The sequence below is a fragment of the Typopeltis vanoorti genome, chromosome 12, assembly GCF_054136105.1.
Source record: "Typopeltis vanoorti isolate ZY-2024b chromosome 12, IOZ_Tvanoo_1.0, whole genome shotgun sequence".
NCBI lineage: Eukaryota > Metazoa > Arthropoda > Arachnida > Uropygi > Thelyphonidae > Typopeltis > Typopeltis vanoorti.
This window is the reverse complement of record NC_143560.1, coordinates 26,877,664-26,900,396: the sequence shown is the minus strand read 5'-3', so window position 1 is coordinate 26,900,396 and position 22,733 is coordinate 26,877,664. Positions and strand designations below refer to the sequence as shown.

Genomic DNA, 22,733 nt, shown 5'->3' with positions numbered 1-22,733 from the left:
AATATAAGATCTGATAATTTGGAGTCTTGACAAGTAACAGACTAATTTGGAGGAAAATTATAGATAGGAAGTTAGTAATGATGCAATTTTTTTCATGTAGTACTATCACATGCTGTACACCCTTTGAGGGTACATGGCAGGAATTTGATGATGATGATGATGATGATGATCTATTATAATATTTATAAATTATTTTTGACATGATGGAATTTGTAAAATGGAATAAAGGAAAGGAGAAAGTGATTTTTGAAGGTTATGTGTATGTAAAACAAACAAACCAAAAAAAAAATTGACAAATGATGTATCATTTGAGTGTGAAAGAAGGTGTAACAAGAGCAAATGTAAGCCTAAAATTAAGGAGTGGAGAAGAGCTTGTGGGACAGTTAAACGATCATTCTCATGGTCCAGATCCAGCACAATGAAGTTCTCAAAGTAGTTCAACAAATTAAAAGACTGGCAGAAGACACTGAAGAAGCACTCAGCAAATTATCACCCAATCTCTTTCAACGATAAGTGAAGATGCAAAAGTCAATTTGTCGACAGTTGATTTACAGTTCAATGTCAGACGTCACCGTGAAGCTGTTAATAATCCATTACCTGTTCCGTCGAATGTTGGTGAAATTGATATTCCAGATCGTTACAAAGTTACACATGATGGCCAAGATTTTCTTCTGTTTGATTCCAGTTCAGACAATAACAACAGAATGTTAATCTTTGGAACGCTTGACAATCTCAGACTCTTGGAAACAACATCTCACTGGTTTCTGGATGGGACTTTCAAAACTGTTCCTACGTTTTTTTTTTTCAACTGTGTACCATTCATGCACTAGTTAATGGACGAACCATTCCATGTTTTTATGCATTACTGCAAAACAAAACTCAGGATACATATATTAAACTGTTTGAGACATTAACTATGCTGAATGACTTGAAGCCATACAGCAAAATGATCTATTTTGAATTGGAAGTTATAAACAGTTTAGAAGGAAGTTTCCTAGACAGTGAAATTAAAGGATGTTTCTTTCATCTAAGTCAGAACATCTACCGGAAAATTCAAGAGAATGGTTTGCAACAACATTACTAAGAAGATTCCGACTTTGCACTGAAATTAAGAATGATGCCAGCTCCTGCATTTGTTCCGACAGATGAAGTTGTTGGTGCTTTTGAAGAATTGTATGAAATTCTAGCTCCAGAAAGCTTACCAGTCGCAGATTATTTTGAAGATTCTTACATTGGAAGAGCACAACACCATGGACGATGGCAATCAACTTATCCCATCAATATGTGGAATATGTATCAACGATCCGAAGATGAATTACCATAAACGAATACTGTATTTTTCGATAGATAACGCACGCGTTATCTATACAAAAAAGTCTAAATTCGTTAAAAATGAACATGCGCGGTATACATTTGAAAGGTATGTGAAGTAGATTAAATGTAATACAAAACTAAGGTAGAAGTATTACTTAATATTTATTGAACATTACACTATTCAAATCCAAAAAATTCTTCATCAGACTCAATACTGAAAGAATCAATTGCGTTAAAAATTTCGTTTGGTATTTCTTCAGCTTCATAATCATTGCCACCGGACACCACTACATTCCTCGGTGCTTTAATGAAACCATTTCTAACACAGTTTTCACTTACAGCAGCCCAACTTTCTACAATCCACGTAACTATATCTTTATATGATGTTCTTTTCATCTGCCCTGTTTTGTTATACTCATGGATGCCATTCATCATCCAGTCTTCCCACTTAGCCCACAAATTGTCTTTGAATGGTTTATTTACTGCAAGATCAAAGGGTTGGAGTTTTTTTTGTTAACCACCAGGAATGATGGCCAATTTGGAATACTTACAATTGTTTTAACTTCTGCTGTCATGTGTGCCCTACACGAATCCAACACTAACAAAGATTTTGGGTTGAAAAATGCCATTTTTCTCTTTCGCCACATTCTCCAACCAAAATTTCATAACCTCAGAATTTATCCAACCTCTATCATTAGTAGTAACAATAATATCTTTGGAATCACAACCTTTTGGAACAGTCTTTCTTTTGAGAATCACCATCGGTGGCAGTTTGGAACCACCTGCAGTTACGCAGAGAACCACAGTAAAGTTAGACCTTTCGTGCCCTGTTGTAGCAACTGAAACATTTTTTGCTCCCTTCAGATTCATAGTCCTAGAACTATGCATGTCAAAACTTACAGGAACCTCATCTATATTCCCAAAGTGACAAGCATCAACCCTGCACAAATTTTCTCTCAGAAACAAACGAAATTTAGTTACTTTCGCTTCCCAGTAACATGGCAAATTTTGTCCAACACTAGTGGAGGAGCACACACTTAAATTGTTTCTCTTTATAAATCCAAAAACCCAAGATGGGTAGGCCTTGAAATCCTTTATATTATCATTTTGCACAATTCTTTTCGATTCCTGCAACACATGGACAGTAGATATTCTCATACCTTTTAGCTCTTTCACTAACAACCCAATCAAACAGTTTTTTTCTACGGTTGGCCACAAGCACCTTCTAAACCTAATATCACGTTTCCTCGTATGTAAACATTTCAGGACTGTTTCAGCCTTTCGCCACTCACGAACACTACTTTCTCCAACACCGAACAATCTACCAGCTTCACCATTCCCCTTTTCCTTTGCTACTTCTACCACTTCAAGCTTGAACTGCTCTGTGTAGGATTTTCTCCGAGAAGTACTTCTGTCTTCCATGGGTAATTCAGATCTAATAACAAAATATAAACAAATAATGATTTACTTTATGAAATATTTTAAAACAGGATGTACGGAGTAATCGGCCACTGCTACTAGCAATGCACGTGCTTTTAAAGAATTCCTCCGTCCTCTGTACTTCCTAACTCTATCGCTAGTTGGCGCATGCGCATTATCTATACATCATGATGAAAATGTTTGGGGTGCCGTTATCTATCGAAAAATACAATAATTAGTAGAAGGATGTCACAGAAGTTTCCAATCCAATGTCGGAAGTTTCCATCCCACCATTTGGAACGTTATTGGATTTCTCCAAATAGAACAAGCATTACAACAAATTTACTGCACTCAAATGTTGGCTGGTCATCCCACACAAACTCTGAGAAAGAAGCATGCTGATTCAAATGCATGGATTCTTACCATAGTTTGCAGCTACCGAAATCGCAGCATTATGGATTATCTACATGGGAGAGCACACAACCTCTATTTCTAAGTATTAATACATAATTAATAATATTAAACTGCATTTCCCGTAAAAGATTCAATATATCTTTTTTTTTTTTTACACAAGGGTTTTTTAAACAAGGGGTTATTGAGGAGAGATTTGTGCAGGGATAATTGTCCTGTACATATGCATGTTTTCCTGATGATGACGTCAATACTGAGGTTGAAACATTGAATGCTATTTTTGTAATTATAAGTAAAATAATTATTCTAACACATGTGTTGTGTCTCCATAAATTCTTCACTATGAATGCTGAACAATGTGTAAGCTTAAAAGAAAGGAGACATCTTCTGATGCTATTACCAGATCCAGTACCACTCTCAAAGTACTGGTCCCCTCCATCATATGCCATTTCAAATAATTATCCCTTAGGAAATGCATAAATTCCCCTTCCATCTTGCCATGCTTTGTTTCTTCTCTCTAATCTATGTTCCCATAGCTGAAGTCTCCCAATAATAATTACTTGACTTGCACTATTATGCTAATCTGCTAATGAGTATCATCCACATCTTCCTTGTACACTCTCTGGTCTATAGCAGCAACTAACAATATATTTTGTATGACTGTCCTCTATCTCGAACCAGATAATCTCAAATTAACCATCTTCTCCAGTTCAAAATCCTCCTTAACTTCTCATTTTCTTGGTTGAAGTTCTTCATGTATCATCAGCAATACCCACTTCCTGTCCTATTCTATCTTCCCTGAAAATATGATACCCTTTACATTCTATTCCTATAACTATATAATTTTCTGTCAACCGTCTCACTTATGCCTATAATTTTTTGGCTAAGATGAGCCGACCAATGTCAAAAACTCTTAGCAAGAAGTGAAGATGGACTCCAAAGATCAATGTTTTCCTTAAACAGAATTGCTAAAAAATTTGAAATGGAAATTATTCGCATATAAAATGAAAACTATGATTTTAAAGAACTATCTCCAGTCAAAAATAAAACCATGATTGAAAATAAAATTTTACAATCAATTACTCCTTCAAATACCACAGCAGTTTTATATCATATGCAAAAGAAACTGACATTGATACCAAAATTTCAAACTTTAAAGATAACAGAGGGATGATCAATATTTTCAAACTTAACTAAGTTTGGCCTCAGTTAGATTTAAGGCTTAAAAGAATTAGAATTTATAAAGTTTCTGTAAAACTTTCTCCATATAGAAGTGAAATACAGATCATAAAAACTACAGAAGAAACCAGAGAAATGAAATTTCTATGAAGGACAGCAGGCTAAACTCTCTGAAACAAAAAAAGAAGAACAAAAATATGTTAAAAACTAAAGACACACTCAATATTAGATAAAATATATGAATATAGACATAAAGAAATGGACTGACTACATATGAAAGAATGGACAATTCGAGAATAGCCAAAAAGATACTTTGATACTACCCAATTGGAGAAGTCAGAAAAAAAACGAAGGAAAAGATCAAAGAGGCCATAGCAAGTTACTGAGCCTAAATTGCTGAAAGGATGATGATGATGATGATAAAAACAATAACAGAGCCAACAACCTGTGTTCCAACCAAGCTTTCTTTACAGTTGAACTCTCCTTTAATTGATGTACCTTCCAATCTAATGGCCATAACAGCAAAAAACAAAAATAAAAAATAACTGTCCTTCCGGCACCCTACACATCCCTTTCAACATAAAGTAATGCTATCACTATTGAATAACATAAGAAATAATCTGCCACCACAACTAATAAGGTCAGTCAGATCTAGCTGACCAACGATGCCTAGGACACTTTACAGAGAATCCATTTACAAACAAAACATGAAAGCCTTATTTTTTTTTTTTTTTGAATCAGCAGAAGATTAAAAAAAAAAAAAAATCAAATCTTAATAACATCACAAGATTTGGGAAAGAGTAATTCTCAGTCTTCTGACAAACAGTCAAGACTGCCTACCAGTACCATGAGGCTTCCAGTCTCTAACAGCTTCCATTTATTGTTTGTGTTATTAGAATTCCTATATTGTGTACCCAAAAATGTCGCCGTGACAGACGAAATACTGGAATCATTGTTAAACCTATATCTAATCATTTCTTTGTGACATTTTCATTCCATGTTTCCTTTTCTTGATTGAAAGTAAAGTAATTGCCCTTACGTGTGTGTGTGTGTGTGTGTGTTTCTGTCTCCATAAATTCTACAATGAATTTATGAATGTTGACCACCATGTACCCTTGAAAGAAAGAATTCATTCCATATTTGGTCTCTAGATCAATTATTTCTTAGCCCATTCATACAGTTAAATTTGTCTATAGGTTTTTCAAAGCTTCTATAGGTAGAAAAGACATTTAACTGTATGAATGGGCTGAGAAATAATTGATTAATAAAAATAAAAAGAACACTAATCGGATCTGCTGAATTCCTCTAGGCTTATAGACTAAATCCAAAAGTGTACCAAATGTTACTGAACTTAATACTATTTGTAACATAATTTAGTAATCTTAATATATCCCAACAAAATTTCATCAAAATTCAGCAATGATTTTAGTTCTTACTTCCCAGTTAGATGAACAAACATGACCTCCATACAATCTGTTCTGTACTTTGTAGTGCAAAAGCATGCCTAAAAGTTACTTTATTTTATATCATATTCCTTCATTTTTTTTAACTGATTGTATTCTGCAAATTTTGAACAATCTTCAATATATTGTGCAATAAATATTTTTTTTAGCAATACAATTTTATATCTGAATAATCAGAAGTGATACAGTATAAGATTTATATGCTAAAGCTACGTATAAATTATGCAAATAATTCTGATAAATGCATGATGTTGCAGGTAGCTTTAGTATTTGATATGGTAAATGTCATGTCATATTCATGGGAAATTCCCATTTGTTGTTCTATTTGCATTTATACATTAACCGCTTGTTGCACCCTACTATGAATAACTAATCAGGGGCGAATTCTCCATGCATGTTATGCTTGCTGCACAAGCTCATTAATTGAGAAAGAAGTAATATTTATTTGTTAATAAATGGATGTATTTATAAGCATTCCATTTAGGCTTTTATTTTTGTAGACAGAAAACGTCTTAAGCTTGCGTGGCAATAATTGAGCTTTGCGTTGTGTATCGAAGGCCAATGCTTGCTTGTCTAGTCAACGCTACCTTGGCTTGTTCGGTTATAGGAGCTTCCAGGTCCTCGCTGCAGCACTGTGATTTATGCGCGTGCATAGCCATTTCTGCTCCCTTCACATTATCTTAAGCACAGGCCATACGCAGTCAAAGTAGCTCTAGTCAGTGAGCTTCAGCCAGCCTTTACAAGTGTGCGTGTTGCTTGGGAAAATTAAGTTACAACCAACTTTTTATGATGATGTTATTGACAGGTCATAAAGCAGAACCGTGGGGTAAATTTGTATTCAAGTAGCTAAATTGAAAAAGATAGAATATCATTTGTAAAATAAATGTTGTATTTGTATGATTAAATGTATATAAATTTCTAAATATATAGTTTTAAATGGTCAGTAATTCATTATTCCGCTAATCAGACTTCAATCACACCTCTCACTCCCTGAATGATAAACAAGAGCAAGCGTGAATTTCAAGACCAGCATTCGCCCCTGCAACTAATCAAAGCATACAACTTCTCAACTGTGGATATGTTCTCATTTTATCCCTTTAATCTAGATGGCATATTAATAGTTGTGGCTCTGCTATCCAAGTAAACTATATATACATAAGAGTCAAGAATTTGTCCACCTAAAGGTAAACAAATCACTAATGGGATGGTTATTCTGAAGATTTATTCATAAAAAAATCAGTCCATATTTTCACTTAAAAATGGAAGAAAAATGATAAATTCATAAGCATGAAAAATCTCACATCAGAGAAAATAAATGCATTTACCACATAATTTCCCTGCTTTCAGTTCTTGATGTTGAGCATCAACAAAAGAGTGATTATTAAATATCTGACACTTTTTTCTCTTAAGTGCACTTATGAAAGGACTACTAGGAAATGTTTGCTTCATCAATTCAAATTTTTGTCTTTGTACACAAAAATTTTTCCACCTAAAAGGAGAAATAATGATTATTTTAGTGATGATAATTATATAAAATGAATAAAATATACACTAGAAAATCAAAAATTCAAAATAAGTTTTGAATTTTGTGTTCATAATATTAATGGATGAAAGAGCAAAACAAAAGAAGAAACATGATGATATTCAGTTATACCACAGAAGAAAATACAGAACAATGATCTGAGGAATTTTACAAACTTCAACAAATAATTAAAAATACAAACAAAAAGTACTATATATATGCATATCAGGTGATCTAAATGCAAGAGTAGGTAACAAACAAATAAAAGACTGTATCAGAAATAATACGAACCATATCAAATAATTTAAAAATGGAAAATTCCTTAAATCTATAACTTTTTAAACATAATAGATGGTGAAAGTTTTTTCACTTGGTTATACTATAAATTAAAGATGGAAAGAAATTATATTCTTGGTTTCATCCTTTATCCAAGTGTAGACAATCAAAGTTATGTGTAAAGTATCTTCACGACTGGGCTACTTGTATATAGAAGCTAGTGAATTCACATCAACTGCCCTTAGTATCTCATAATGCAATGCACACATCCTTATGAACAAGTATTATACACTGCATTATGAGAAAGGCCAGACCAGTTTTGTCCTTTATTGAGGTCTAATCAGGGTAGCCAGATCCAGAAGAGATACCAAGGTAAAAGTAATGCAGAAGACAAAAGGATGAAATGAAGAATATAATTTCTTGGCATCTTTAATTTACAGTATAACCAGGTCAAACAACTTTCAACATCTATCTCTAATCCAGGGTATTTTAGTAATAAGGTGTGACACTTTCTGATTACTTGTATATGGGAAATATATGATTTATGCATTACTTCAACCTTGGTACCTCTTCTGGGTCTAGGCTCCCACTGATGAGACTTCAACAAAGGTCAAAAGTGGTCTGGATAGTGGCTCTTCCCATAATGCATAGCATAATATATGTCTGTAAGGATATGTGCATTTGCATTATGGGATACTAAGGCAATTGTCGTGAAGCCATTAGTTTCTATATACAAGTAGTCTAGTCATGAAATTATTTCATGTGCAAACTTTGTTTGCTTACACTTGGATAAAAGATGAAACCAAGTATTCTTGGCAACTTCCATTTATAAACATAATAGGAAACATTATGACAAAAAATACAAACAATTACAGATGTCAGAGTTTACAGAAGTTTATGTTCAGATACAGATCATTATATAGTTACTGAAAATATATCAATACCTCCAAAATAGTGGAAATGTGAAAATGAAGACAAATAAAAAAACCAGTAGAAAGTGTATTTGAAAATAAAATCAATATAGGATGAAAATAATAGAAAACTGTATCCCAAAGGAAAGTAAAAGAAAATTTACTAGAGGTAGAAGTAAATGCTAAAGATACCAGAATAGAATGGAAGAATACATGCAGCATAATAAAAAAAAAAAAGCAGTATCAGAAATGGAAAGAATGCATAGAAAAAATAATGAGAAAATGAAGCTTACAGAATATGATTGTCTTCTCATACCATTTAAAAATAAACCAAATTATTAGAATGTTAAAGCTAAACTCAAAATTATTACCTTACATAGAGATAAATTGGAATACCTATAAAAAAAAAAGAACTAGAAACAGAGTTAAACAGAACACAATTGTCAACATATAAAATCCTGAGGTACATGAACTAAGATAAAAACAACGCATATGAGCTTCTGAGGAAGGAAATATCAGAATGTATTCCCCTGGTCAGGAAGACAAACAAAGCAGATATTAGATGGATGAGTAGTAGTAGTATCAGGGTTGATCTGCAAAAAATAAAAATAAAATGTTATGGAGAATTTACAAGGAGAAAGGCGATCAATACACTCATGAGCAGTACAAGGCTCAAGCTAGGAAGGTTACCGGCATAGTAAGAAAAACTAAATCAGATTATGAGAAGACCCTAGCCAAGGAGATCAAGGGTAATCTCAAAGAGTTCTTCTGCTATGTGTCAAGTAAAAGGAGGAAGGATAACCTTAGTGGGTGCTGATGGTATTGAGGTGACAAAATCAGATGTAATAGTCGAGTTACTGAGTGGTCACTTTTCAAAAGTCTATCACGCAAGTGAGGATATCTCTGTACCTGTAGCAACAACTAATGTGAAAATTGAAGCTAAGAAATCAGAGGTATTTAATATATTGCAAAATTTAAATGCAAACACTGCTGTAGGTTTAGATGGAATATCAGCTCGGGTGTTGCGTGAATGTACAAAGGAATTGTCAACCCTTTTACTTGGATATTTAACTTAAGTTTGAACTCTGGTAGGGTCCCCAGGGAGTGGAAGTTAGGCAAAGTGGTTCCTTTGCATAAGGGTGGCTCTAAGACTGTGGTAGTTAATTACAGACCAATCACCATCTCAGGTGTGGTGGTAAAAGTATTGGAAAAGTTGGTTAAAGACAGAATTCAAGAATGGGTGGATCAGAATATGATACTCTATAGGGCCAACATGGTTTTGTTAAAGGTCGATCCTGCCTTAGCAATCTATTAACTTTTTATAATAGAATGGCATATGAGTTGGACAAGGGAAATGGCTACACGGTGATACTACTGGATTTTGTTAAGGCTTTTGACAGGATACCCCACGGAATACTGTTGTGCAAATTAGAGCAGATGAGATGGATACTAAACTAGTGATATGGATTGGAGAATGGCTCAGGGAGAGATACCAGAAGATGGTGTATGGAGGAGCAGAGTCCAGGATGAGGCAGGTGACCAGTGGTGTGCTTCAGGGCTCTGTGCTTGGGCTGTTATTGTTTAATTTGTACATAAATGATATAGAACATGGCTTGAAGGGAGATATTCAGTTGTTTGCTGATGATGCAAAGTGGGGTAGCACAATAAAAAATCAAGCTGATGTTGAGAGTTTGCAGGACGATTTAAATACATCCTCTGTCCAAAAAGAAACCGAACTTTTTGAAAATAGAAGAAACCAGTGGTACCACCTGTAGTATATTTTTGTTGTCGAAAGCGGCAACCTTCATTAATGTTGTGTCAACTGTTATGACATTTGTTTCATTAGAAGCTGAGTTATAGTGCCAAGAGTGACAGTGTGTTTTGACGAACAGTCGGAAAATGAGTTTCAAACAGAGAGCTGTGATTGACTTTTGTGTTAAACTTGATAAAAGTTTTACCAAAAAGCATCAAATGTTTCAAAAAGCATGCGGTGATGAATGTTTATCCCGTACTCAAGTTTACGAGTGGTTTAAGCAATTTCAAACTGGTTGTGAGATGCTTGAGGACGACGAAAAGCCTGGCAGTCAAAAAACTGGACCGAGTGAAGTTAACATCCAAAAAAGTGTGTTTTCATCAAAGAAAACTCGAAATCATCCATGAGATTGAATGAAGATGAATTGGGGATTCCAAAATCAACTGTGCACAACATTTTTACCTACAGTTTGGGCTTTTGTAAACTGAATTCGCGATTTGTTCCCCATAAGTTGACCGACAACCAAAAAATGTATCGAATTGAACACTGCAAGGACCTCGTTAAAACCTCGTAAGGACTCAACTTCCTTGAAACAATCGTTACTGGTGATGCTACTGGTTTTGAGTATGAGCCCGAAACAAAGTGCCAGAGTGCTGAGTGCAGACCACCAGAAGGCATACGAAAAAAAGTCACTTGGAGAAGTCAAAAGTAAAGACAATGCTGATTTGTTTCTACGATTCCAAGGGCATTATACACAAAGAATTCGTTCTGCCTGTCAAAACAGTCAATGGTGAGTTTTATCTCGAAGTTTTGAAGTGATTGATAGCAAGAATTCGTCACATGTAGCATGAATATCAGGATGCAGGCAGCCGGTCACTTTTGCACGATAATGCACCATCTCATCGTTCGAACATTGTGGACAATATATTCCTTATTTGGGAGCATGTGAGAATCAATGCACCATCTCATCGTTCGAACATTGTGGACAATATATTCCTTATTTGGGAGCATGGTGTAGAGAATCTTCACATCTTCCTAAATCATTTAAACAACTTCCACCAAGCCATAAAATTTACTGTCGAGATTGAAGAAAACGGTTCCCTTTCATTTCTAGACATGAAGCTTACTAAGATGTCTGATTCTTTAAGGATCTCAATCTTCAAGAAATCAACACACACAGATAGATACATGCATCCTCACATCACTATCCCGCACAAAAGTTAGGTATCATTTCCACATTGGCTCACCGTGCTCGCTCAGTATTGTCCGATGAAGAACTAAAATATCTAGAAAGAACTTTCTCAAATGGATACTCTTCCAAAATCATTAAGAGACAACTATACCAGCGCCCTCGAAACAACACAGAGAACCCTAACAACCCCAAGGATTATATTTCTTTACTGTACATCAGCTCAATCTCCCGGAAACTAGGAAGGATTTCAAAAAAAATTTAATATAAAAGCGTGTTTTTCAGCTCTTCCAAAACTAAGGTCAGTTCTAAGCCACCCAAAACAAGTCATAACCATCTTCAGCTCCCATAATCACATATATAAAATAATATGCGATTATGGCCAGACTGAGAAGTCAATCCTCCTACGGCTAGAGGAACATCAGAGAGACATTTCATACAATAGAATCAGAGCAAGCGCACTCTCAAGTCACGTCTTATTTTCAGTGAACACAAACAATGAAGGCCGCCAACACGGAGTAGATTGGAACGCAATATCAAATTTATATTTGTCACGATGGAGTGGAACGGCACATAGTTGAATCCAAAGAAATTGTCCTAGACCAGTCTCACATCAACAGCAACCTCAGTTATAGTCTACCTGACTCGCATAGTTCTGCCATTAGTTACTGGCGTACACATGAACTCATATGTTCACATTTGCACAACAAAAGAACTACAGAACAGACTATAACGACAATTAAAATTTAACTTCATTTTTACAAGTCTGTTATTATAATGGCACAGTGTTTTTATGTTTTTTTTTTTTTAATTTGCTTTAAGTGTTACCACACCTGAAGAAGTCATTTTTGAAGAAACATGTGTGCTCCATTAAATTAACTTATCTATTTTCTCGGTTTCAGTCAGTCAAAAAAGATTATATATATATATATATATATATATTATAATAATAATAACATAACAGTAAAAATCAATGATGCATCTAGAACAGATAAAAATAAATAGAGGAGTAAGGCAGGAATGTATTATCTCTAGTCATTTTTAATGTCCATAGGTGGCTCAAGACCATCAATGATTTTATAAATACGTGGAGAGAGAGAGAGAAAAAAATGGCAGACAACTGCTGCCACTTCATGGTCTCTTACACTGTATACTATTGACTGAAATAGTGCAAGTTCTATGGTTGATTTTCTTGAGTTATTAGGGTTAAAACATGAGTTTCAGGGAGGAAAAACCTTGCTTGTGCCAAAGATCAAATAACTCAAGACACACCAAAAGACCAAGAAAATGATCTCTTATCAGTAACTAGAAGTGAACTTAGAAGTCTTTCTTCTGGTGGTCTAGCACTATGGAAGCAAATTCCATTTTCACATGAATACTGGCACCAGTAAAAGTTTAGTAAATTCAAATGCATTTCTTTTACCACTCCTTCTTCATATAAAATGAGGTTGACAAAGCATTGTGTTAAACAAGGAATGAAAAATGTTTTAATGTTTAGTGCTTAATGTTAATGGAAAATGTTTAGGTACTAAAATTTTCCTCAAGTCTTGATATGATTATGTTGTTGGTATTCTTACCACATAAAACAGATGTAATTTGAAATAGTTTATTAATTACTCAACTAATTTCATGAAATCAGGTTTCATATCATTAGGAGAAATAAGTGAATAAACTAGAAAATTAAAACAAAAATCAGATACTACATACAGATAAAGTTCACCATGAAATATTTCAAAACAGGACAACAATGGAAGGCATACAATTGCTGCAAAGGTGTTTACTAGTTCATGGTTTTCTAAGAACTGCTGGCAATCATATCTGTATAGTGTTTAATAAGAGAAGATCAGACTTGATGTAAAATCATCCTTGTTTCTTGTATTGTTGAGGGCATTTTATCAAGAAGAATGTGTAATCTGTGAAGCATTTCAGTTTGTTGCCATAGCACTTGATACTTAGTTCTGGTTTTATGTGCTGCCAGTACTGATTTGTATTTTTTTTTTCTCTAGATCCTTGAAATGTTCACGCTTGTGCATATCTTCCAACCTACGTCTGTCCAATGTAGAACAACCCATAGTTAAGAGTTGCTCTTGTACAAACCAAGGTTTTTTTAAGTAGTGGATGAGGAGGTTTTAGAGTTTTTTAAGAGATTATAGATTTTGTTGAAGGGGTAGAAAGCCACTTTTATGCTATGCTACTGTAGTGGCCTTGATATCTTATTTGTGTCACTGTCTGTATATAGAAAAAAATCACTGTTCCTCTGAAATCTTGTGTTTCATGTTCCTCCAACTGTGTACAGTGGGACATGGAAGCTTGGAAAGCTGCGATATAGAGCGATGAATCACGTTACACCCTCTACCAAGTAGATGCCCATTGAATGCCTCTTACCAGATTACATAACCCAAACTATGAAATTCGAGTTGGCAGTGTGATGGTATGGTCCTCCTTTTTCCTGATTTGGCCTCAGACCTCTGTTTGTGACAAACATTCAACCCCAAGCAGTATCTAAATATTCTGGACAATGCAATGGCTCCTACTTTGTGGCATTTTGATGGAACTGACAATTGTCTCTTTCAGCAAGGCAATGCACCATGTCATAAGGCTGCTTCTGTGGAGGCCAGACTTGACTGGCGTCCACAGTCTGATCTCAACCCTATTGACCATCTGTGGGATGAACTGGAGTGTTGGTGAGATCAAGGGATATCACCCCACAGCAGTCCAAGATATCATTACATGCCTATATGAAGAATCATGCAAAATTTGCATTGATCGCTATGATATGCTTGTGGAAAGTATGCTCTGTAGGAATGCTGCAGTCATTGCAGTGAAAGGAGATCCTACAACTGGTGCATGTTGATTTCTTTCCAAGCAGTGTACATATAAATTCTTTAATTTTCTTCTGTTTAGAGCTAATTATTATTCTATAAAACAATACTCAGTGAGGATAATATAAAGAAATACCTGTTATATGATAAAAGTAGCAAAGCTTATTGAGTAATGGAATTACCCAGCTCTACAAACCAAAGCTAAATTACATCTAATATAAAATTTTAATTATATTAAAGAATAGTTACAAAGATGTGGTTATGTAATTTAGATGGTAGGGATGACAAGATATTTGAAGCTAAACTTGATAAGCCGAAATGTACAATAAGAGAGGGATTTTAAGAATGAGATTCAATTTTGTGAATTTAAAATACATAAAATCTAACCATCATTCTCAGCATACTATTATATGTTTTGTCTCATAAAGTTTTGCTCCAAAATATCTTGTCATCCTCTACCTTTGAAAATTATATAAAACAAATAAAATAGGTGTTTTTAAACTATCCTTTAATATAATTAAAATTTCATATCAGATGTAATTTTGCACTTGGGTGGAGAGCTGGGTAGCTCCATCTCCTAATAAACTTTGCTATTTCTATTATGATTTTATTCAGGAGCAAAATGAAAGAAGTTGCAGGAAATTTCTGTATTACATGTTACATATTTTTCTTGTTTGTGCAAAATCTCTATACAACCAAGAAATGGATACCAGTTATGAAATATCAGCACAAACAGAAAATTTTGGCATATAAGTTATTCCAATGCATGCTCCCTCTGATTTTTATCTTATTTATTTATTTTTGTGGATGTGTGTGTGACCTGTGTTATATATTCCACTCCTACTCATAAAAACCTTTTCTTAATGTTAATATATATATATATATGTAGGCTGTTCAATAAGTAATAAGACTATATTTATACAGAAAACAGATTACCTTTAATCGTCATCATTTACATGGTCTTTTTCGAAGTAACTACTGTGAGACGCGATGCATTTGTCCCAATGTTGCATCCACTTCTTAAACACATGTGAGAGTCCGTTTTTTGAGAGTTCTTTCAAAACCGCCTCAGCAGCTTTTACACATGCTTTGTTGCTTTTGAAATGGCGGCCTCTTAGCGGTTTCTTGAGCTGAGGAAACAGCCAGAAATCGCACAGTGCAAGATCAAGACTGTATGGAGGGTGTGGTAGGATATCTGTGTTGTTGTTCTGCAAAAAGTCCACTACACAACCAGCAATATGTGGCCTTGCATTATCGTGGTGCAATAAGAAGCCATTCTTCAGCAATAGACACTTCCTTTTGACGTGCTTGATGATAAACGCTGCTGTGTTGATCATTGTCTCTGTGATGGATGTTGAAGGTCGTCCCTCACGTTCAAGATCTTCCACATTTTGCCTTCCTTCCTTTAACGTTTTATGCCAGCGAAAAACACTTGCCCTCGACATTGCTTCATCGTGGAAAGCTTCGCGTATCATGTTAAAAGTGTCCGATGGCGATTTTTGCAAACGCACACAAAATTTAATTGCATAATGCTGTTCCAAGGACACTTCCATTTCGAAGACTGGTCGCACCTCGTAGGTGCGCCGATAAGCACTTGCGTTTAGTCATGTGACACTCTGGCATATCAGCCCGTATATGCCATCTATCAACCTCTTTCATTAATACATACAGCAACATTTCTTTATTCCACAGAAATTAATATTGTGATGAGTGGTTTCGCCACAGTAAAATTCTGTTATGATAGGTTTCACGGTATAAAAGAACACAGATGGTTAAGCAAATAACTATTTATTAACTTAAAAGCTAATATTTCGCTGGTCTTATATCCAGCATCTTCAGAGCACACAACACAAAGTTTGTTACAAAGGCAAGACAACCACAATCCGGTGTAACAGTGGGGACAGTATAAGTGATTGCAGCGTGCAACACAAGACTAAAGTCCTAATATGGTGCCATCTAGGTTAAAAAAAACAAAAAAACTTCAAGTTTTGAAATAGTAGTCCAAATGATATAAAAGTGATAAATATTAATTTGGTCTTAGGATGACTGTCTCCCAAATCTTTGGTAGATTTATACAGCCATACTTGTTAAGGTTTGGGGTATGTTTCAAGCTTCTGTTGATTCCAGGAATAACCTCTCTGACTTGTAGAAGCTTCTGTGCATTACTTTTGTTTCTTTCCAATTGATCCTGTGTGCAGGTGTATCCAGAGCATGGTCTGCCAGACCCGACTTACCATAGCGAAAGTGTCGGATATATTTTTTGTGTTCACTGAGGCGGATGTCCACATTTCTTCCTGTCTGTCCGTAGTAGGCTTGATGGCAAGAACAGGGCACTTCATAGACACCAGGATGTGATAAAGGAGTGCATTTGTCCTTGGGTGAACGGATGAGAGTTGCTAATTTTTTATAAGGTTTAAATACTGTGCATAATTGGTGTTTGTTAAGCACCCTAGATATCTTTTCAGATGTGCCTTTAATGTATGGGATGGTGATTGTTTTGTCTTCTGTGGTAGATAGAGGGGATTTATGGGTAGCATTTAGTATGTTATCTATTTTACGGGGATTATAACCATTGTTTAAGAAGGTTTGACGTAGGTGAGAAAGTTCAGCAGTGAGAGCACTGTCATTGGAACAGATTGCTCTAGCTCTATGGGTTAGTGTTTTTAAGATACCATATTGTTGAGAAGGGTGATGGTGTGATTGTTTGTGTAAGTATCTCCCTGTATGTGTGGGTTTTCTGTAAACAGAAAATGATAAGGTACCTTCTGGGAGACGTGTGATCAGTGTGTCCAAGAAAGGCAGGCAGTCATTGGCTTCTAGTTCCATTGTAAAGTGGATTTTAGGATGCTGGCTATTTAGGTGCGCTAAAAATGTATTCAATGTGTCTGGGCCATGTGGCCAAATGGCAAACACATCGTCAACATAGCGTAGCCACAGGCTAGGTTTGAGAGTGGCTGTGCTGATAGCTAATTTTTCCAGATGTTCTATGTAGAAGTTGGCTAAGGGGGGAGAAAGAGGTGAACCCATACCTAGTTTTTAACCTAGATGGCGCCATATTAGGACTTTAGTCTTGTGTTGCACGCTGCAATCACTTATACTGTCCCCACTGTTACACCGGATTGTGGTTGTCTTGCCTTTGTAACAAACTTTGTGTTGTGTGCTCTGAAGATGCTGGATATAAGACCAGTGAAATATTAGCTTTTAAGTTAATAAATAGTTATTTGCTTAACCATCTGTGTTCTTTTATACCGTGAAACCTATCATAACATGTCTGACGAACACATAAGCCTATCCACGCGTACAGTAAAATTAGTCTTCTTACTTATTGAACAGCCCACGTATATATATATATATTAGGAATGGCCTTACATGAAAGGAAAACTATTTTCAAATTAAGCTGAATATTTGATAAAACATCCATATAATTATACACAAGGTTCTATAAATACCACTCAAATAAATCTACTGGTCACAAAAATTTTTTACTCATCTCTAATAGGAATGTGGTGAAAAGTGCACTTGCATGTGTGTATATATATGAATGGAAGGCTTTGGGGGATGCCTTAATCTGGCAGTGACAGAAAATGGCTGATGATGGTGTGTGTGTGTGTACACTTCTGTTTCATTTCAGAACAAAGGTAACAACTTTAATAGAAGTCAAAACAGCCAACTTTAAATTATGTGCAACAATCATTTGTAAGATCTGTGCATGTTTCTTTTTATTTTGTCACTAGTCCAATGTTTCTTCCAGCTTGTTACATGTTACTATTTCAAAACCAGTTAACTAATTATCAGTCTTCTGACAGAAAAGTTTTTTCATTTCACTCACTCATCTATCAAAGTTCACTGCAGCTGACTTTTGGAGAGAAATTATATAAACAAATGCTTTTCTAATTTTCATGTATGCATCTCATATAATGGATGAGTTTCTCCTCATTTGAAATATCTGTTGAAGTATCTCAAAGAAGACTCACTAATGGAGTCCGATTTCCTTAAATTTTGTTTAACGACATCAGGAATAACTGACCCAAATTCTTTATATCTCATATCATTTTAATACTGATCTACTACTTAGCCTATGAAGTTTTTGAAGTGAGTAAATGATTTATTAAATTTAACATTATAATAGGCTGTATTAAAAAGGCACTTCAGAGGTGTTCAAGTATTTCATCATCATCATCATCAAATTCCTGCCATGTACCCTCAAGGGGTATACAGGATATGATAGTACTATATGAAAAAAATTACATCATTACTAACTTCCTATCTACAATTTTCCTTCAAATCAGTCTGTTACATTTCAAGACACCAACATTATCAGATCTTATATTTCTATCATCTAAGGCACTTTGTACCGTATCAATCCACCTATATCTTGATCTTCCTCTGGGTCATTTTCCTGCCAACCTGGCAGAGAACACTTGTTTTGCTAATCTTTCTTCACCCATTCTGTTTAGGTGACCATACCACCTGAAATTAGCTCTGCTAACGCATTCCTGGATGCTGACAATGTCAAGTTCATTTCTAATATCCTCGTTTTTAATATGATATTGCCATTGATGCCACCTGTTCTCGCCTCTAATCTTCCTCACAACTATCTGCGGTCTCTAGTCTTTGGTCAAGTGTTTTACTTCTGACCCAGCTCTCAGATCCATAAGTTAAAACTGGTTTGAACACTGTCTTGTATACAGCTAATTTAGTGTTCCGACTAATTTCTCTCTTATTCCATATGAATTTATTCAGTTGAGTTCCTACCATACCAGCTTTGTTGATTATGTTGTCTATTTCCATATTTAATTTACCATCTTCACTAAAAATCGTGCCTAAGTAGCTGAAATGTTTTACTTGTTCCACAGGTTCTCCATTCACAACACAGTTGATATTTTCAATCCTTTCTTTTAGGCTTGCACGGTGATCTGAATGCATTTTTGGAAATTATGGAGACAACTACCGTGTTTGAATAAAAACTTTAGTTTAATATTACTAAAATTTTACAATTCGACGTTTCGACCTTTATGTCAAGGTCATCTTCTGGAGCGTACAAATATACACAAGAAACAAGCTATACTGCAATCATATACTGGTTCGTTAAAGACACTAACTAACCGCTACCACAATTGTTGGCCTGACCTCTGGTGAAAAAAAAAAAAAAAAAAAAAAATATACATCAACGCTAGAGTCCTATTATTTATAGGACTAGACTATTTTGCCACCTTCTTGACATTTATTTTCTATATTCTTGCCAAAGTCCTCCCATGACTTTTGTTTAGCTAGTTCTACACAGTGTTTAGCATTCTTGCATTTGTCTCTGTATTCTCTCTAAGAGCACAAGCTACCTTATTTGCCAGAAACTTTTGATATACTTTCTTCTTTTCCTTCACTGCCTCTTTAACTTCCTGTGTCCACCATGGAGTTCAAATTTTTCTATTCCTGTACACAACTTCACCACATGCCTCTCTAGCTGAATCAATCAGGGCTTTCTTCATGGCTTGCCACTGAATCTCCACGGTTTGATTCCTGTTCTCAAACTCTTTCATTTTTTCTTCATAATCTTTGTGTATTTTAGTCTACAGTTCACATCTGAGAGCTGCTCAACTTTTATTCGCTTTAAAACTTTCTTACATGTTATTCTTTTCAATATGAAATTCAATTTTATCCTGCTCAAGACTAAATAGTGATCACTTCCAATTTCAAATCCTCTGTACACTCTGGTGTCCTGCACCAGGGAGAAAACATCACTATCAACAATAACATAGTCAATGAGACTTTTCTTATTCCTAGTCTCTTCTCTCCATGTGAATTTGTGCCCATTTTTATGTTGGAACATGGTGTTAGTAATAACCAGTCCATGTCCTGAGCAGAAATCCAACAGGTATTTGCCATTATTATTAGCTTTGCTCTTTTCTCCAAATTTTCCCAAAATATTTTTGTATGTCTGACAATCACTTCCTACTCTGCTATTTAGATCCCCAACAAGGACCAACTTTTCCTTTTTCATTGTGTCAGTTGCTTTCTCTAAATCCTCAAAAAATTCCTCCACTTCTACCTTAGTAGAACCTTCTGTGGGACCACAGACACAAATAAGTCTCATTGTCAAATTCCCCATTCTCATATTTGCCCACATCACTCTACTTGACACTGCCTGCCATTCAAGAAGATTAGCCTTGTATTTAGTGCTGAATAATATGGCTATTCCTTCTTTTCCTTGATTATCATTGCCTGAATATAACATTTTGTATTTAGTGCTCAGAAAGATGTCACCAGTTTTTCTTTTTTGTTTCAGTCACCCCTATTATGTCGATCTGGTACTTATCTAATTCCTCAGCTAGCTCCATTTCTTTGTCATTCAGGCTTCTTATGTTGAGAGTACCATCTTTAACTCTGGTGATGTTGAGTTGGGATGTGTTTTCAGATTTGTTCCAGTAGCTGACTTTTCACTGTTTGTCCTGGTTCCTTGACGAAAACAACGGGGGCCTTGATTAACCGGGCGACGCCCCAGCCGGCATGAAATTTTGTCATGTTGTACCATCATTTTTTATTTTGGTTTAACCAATAAGAATACAATTTGGTCGGATAAATCCCAAATTGCCGTGTTCAAGTATTTTAGAATCCATAATTCTGTGAAAAGCAGTTAGAGGTTTTACCTTGAGTGATTTCCGGTCAGTTTTTGTGTGTGTGTGTGTGTGTGTGTGTAAAAATAGAACATCTCATGAAACCTAAACAACACATCTCCACTTTAAAAGGACCTAAAAATCTAAAGTTTCTGTCAGCACCCTCGGATATATATATATTGTTTTATAAAGTAGAGAATGCTACTTCATCTTCGTAGCACACTCCTACTTGAATTTTTTGAGCCATTTTCTCTTGGAAAGCAGATCTAAACTGATTGTAACTGATGACATAAGAGAACTATTTTCTCCAGCATTTTAATACTTTTGGGTTCTTTACCTCTGTCTTCAGTTTTGACCCATTTCACAAAGCTAAAAAATGCAGTTTGTATTTCCTTTCATCTACTGTTCATAATGAGGCTGAATTTATATAAACAATTCAAGAGGAAAGACAAATATTATTATTATTATGGGTATCTCCATGGAGTCAGTAGACTCATCACGGGAGACCCAAACTATTAAAACAATATCCATCATATCTCTTCTTGAATTCATTTACAGACGAAGAACTCACAACTGAGTCTGGCAATGCATTCCACTCATTCACCACCCTCCAGGCAAAAAACCTTGTTCTCACACCCTTGTTAACCACACTTTTCCTTAATTTCCAGGGATGACCTCTTGTTCTTCCATCACTATCACACAGCTGAAACATTTCCCCTGCATCAATCTTATGAAAACATTTGAGTAATTTAAACGTTTCTATCATATCCACTCTTCTCTGCCTATCCAATCTCTGCAATCCACAAGCTCTCAATCTATCAATGTAGGGAGCATTTTTTACATCACTCACCAACTTAGTCACTCTCCTCTGAACCCTCTCCACAACCTCTTCATCTCCAAGGAATACAGGTGACCCTGGATTCCTTATGAAGTAAACTAAAATAATGTAAAATAAGTAAATAAGAAAGAAAAATAATGAAGTAAACATAAACAGAAAATGGTCAACACTAGCAATGGAACCAGACTAACATTTCATGATGTAATGTCAATAATGAGATCATGCCTCTGACTTTTTTTGCAAGATAATTGTGCTTTTTAAAATAACACTATGAAAATGCCTTTTCATCATGTATGTTTGAATATATAATTTGATCCAGTTACTTCATGTTGTGGATTATGAAAATAAGCTTGTGCCAATACTACATTACAACAGCATACTGACTTAACAGTTAAATAGGGTATTGGGAGAATAAGAATATCAATTTGCAGTGAAATAAATGAAAATCAATTTTCTTAAATGATTTTTTTATTTGTTCAATGGCATCTCTGATTTGTATAAGAATGGTGATGACTTGCAAGTTATGCAAAATAAAATGTTTGAGAATACTTGACTACTTATTTCAAAATTAATCTGCAGAAGCAGGGCATGCATAAGTTTATAACATAGGATGAGAGATAAATACTGCCACCTGTTGTCAAAGATTGGAATTACTCCACATTCTAGAAACAACAGCGAGGTGTATCTTTGAGAGTATCCTCATGCAAACTAACTTTTGACAGGGACAAAGAGTCTATGAAGGAATTAACTTATTAAATTAATTACATAAGATACTATTTCCTGGTTGAAAACTAAAGTTCTTTATCATATTCATTGGAGGTCACTATAATCAAATAACCTGATAGTGAATGAGATGTCTAAAAAAAAAAAGTGTAAATTATGTGAGGAAAATAAGGCAATAAAATCTGAATCCATTTAGAAGGCTTAAAATTCACTCGCCACTTGTCTCTTGTAACTCGACTGTGGTGAGTGGATTTTTGGAACTCTGACTAAGTACATAACATTCTTATATCTATTTATATATA

General features: G+C 35.0%; 1 protein-coding gene across 1 annotated transcript in view; it reads right to left on the bottom strand.

Moving 5' to 3' along the window:
* xmas (RRM_XMAS2 and SAC3_GANP domain-containing protein xmas) overlaps nt 1-22,733 on the bottom strand; it is a 523,534-nt gene that overhangs the window by 210,911 nt on the left and 289,890 nt on the right. Inside the window, exon 17 of the mRNA XM_090401436.1 lies at nt 7,112-7,275. Coding sequence (XP_090257562.1) covers nt 7,112-7,275 — 164 coding nt within the window. The remainder of the gene's footprint in view (nt 1-7,111; nt 7,276-22,733) is intronic.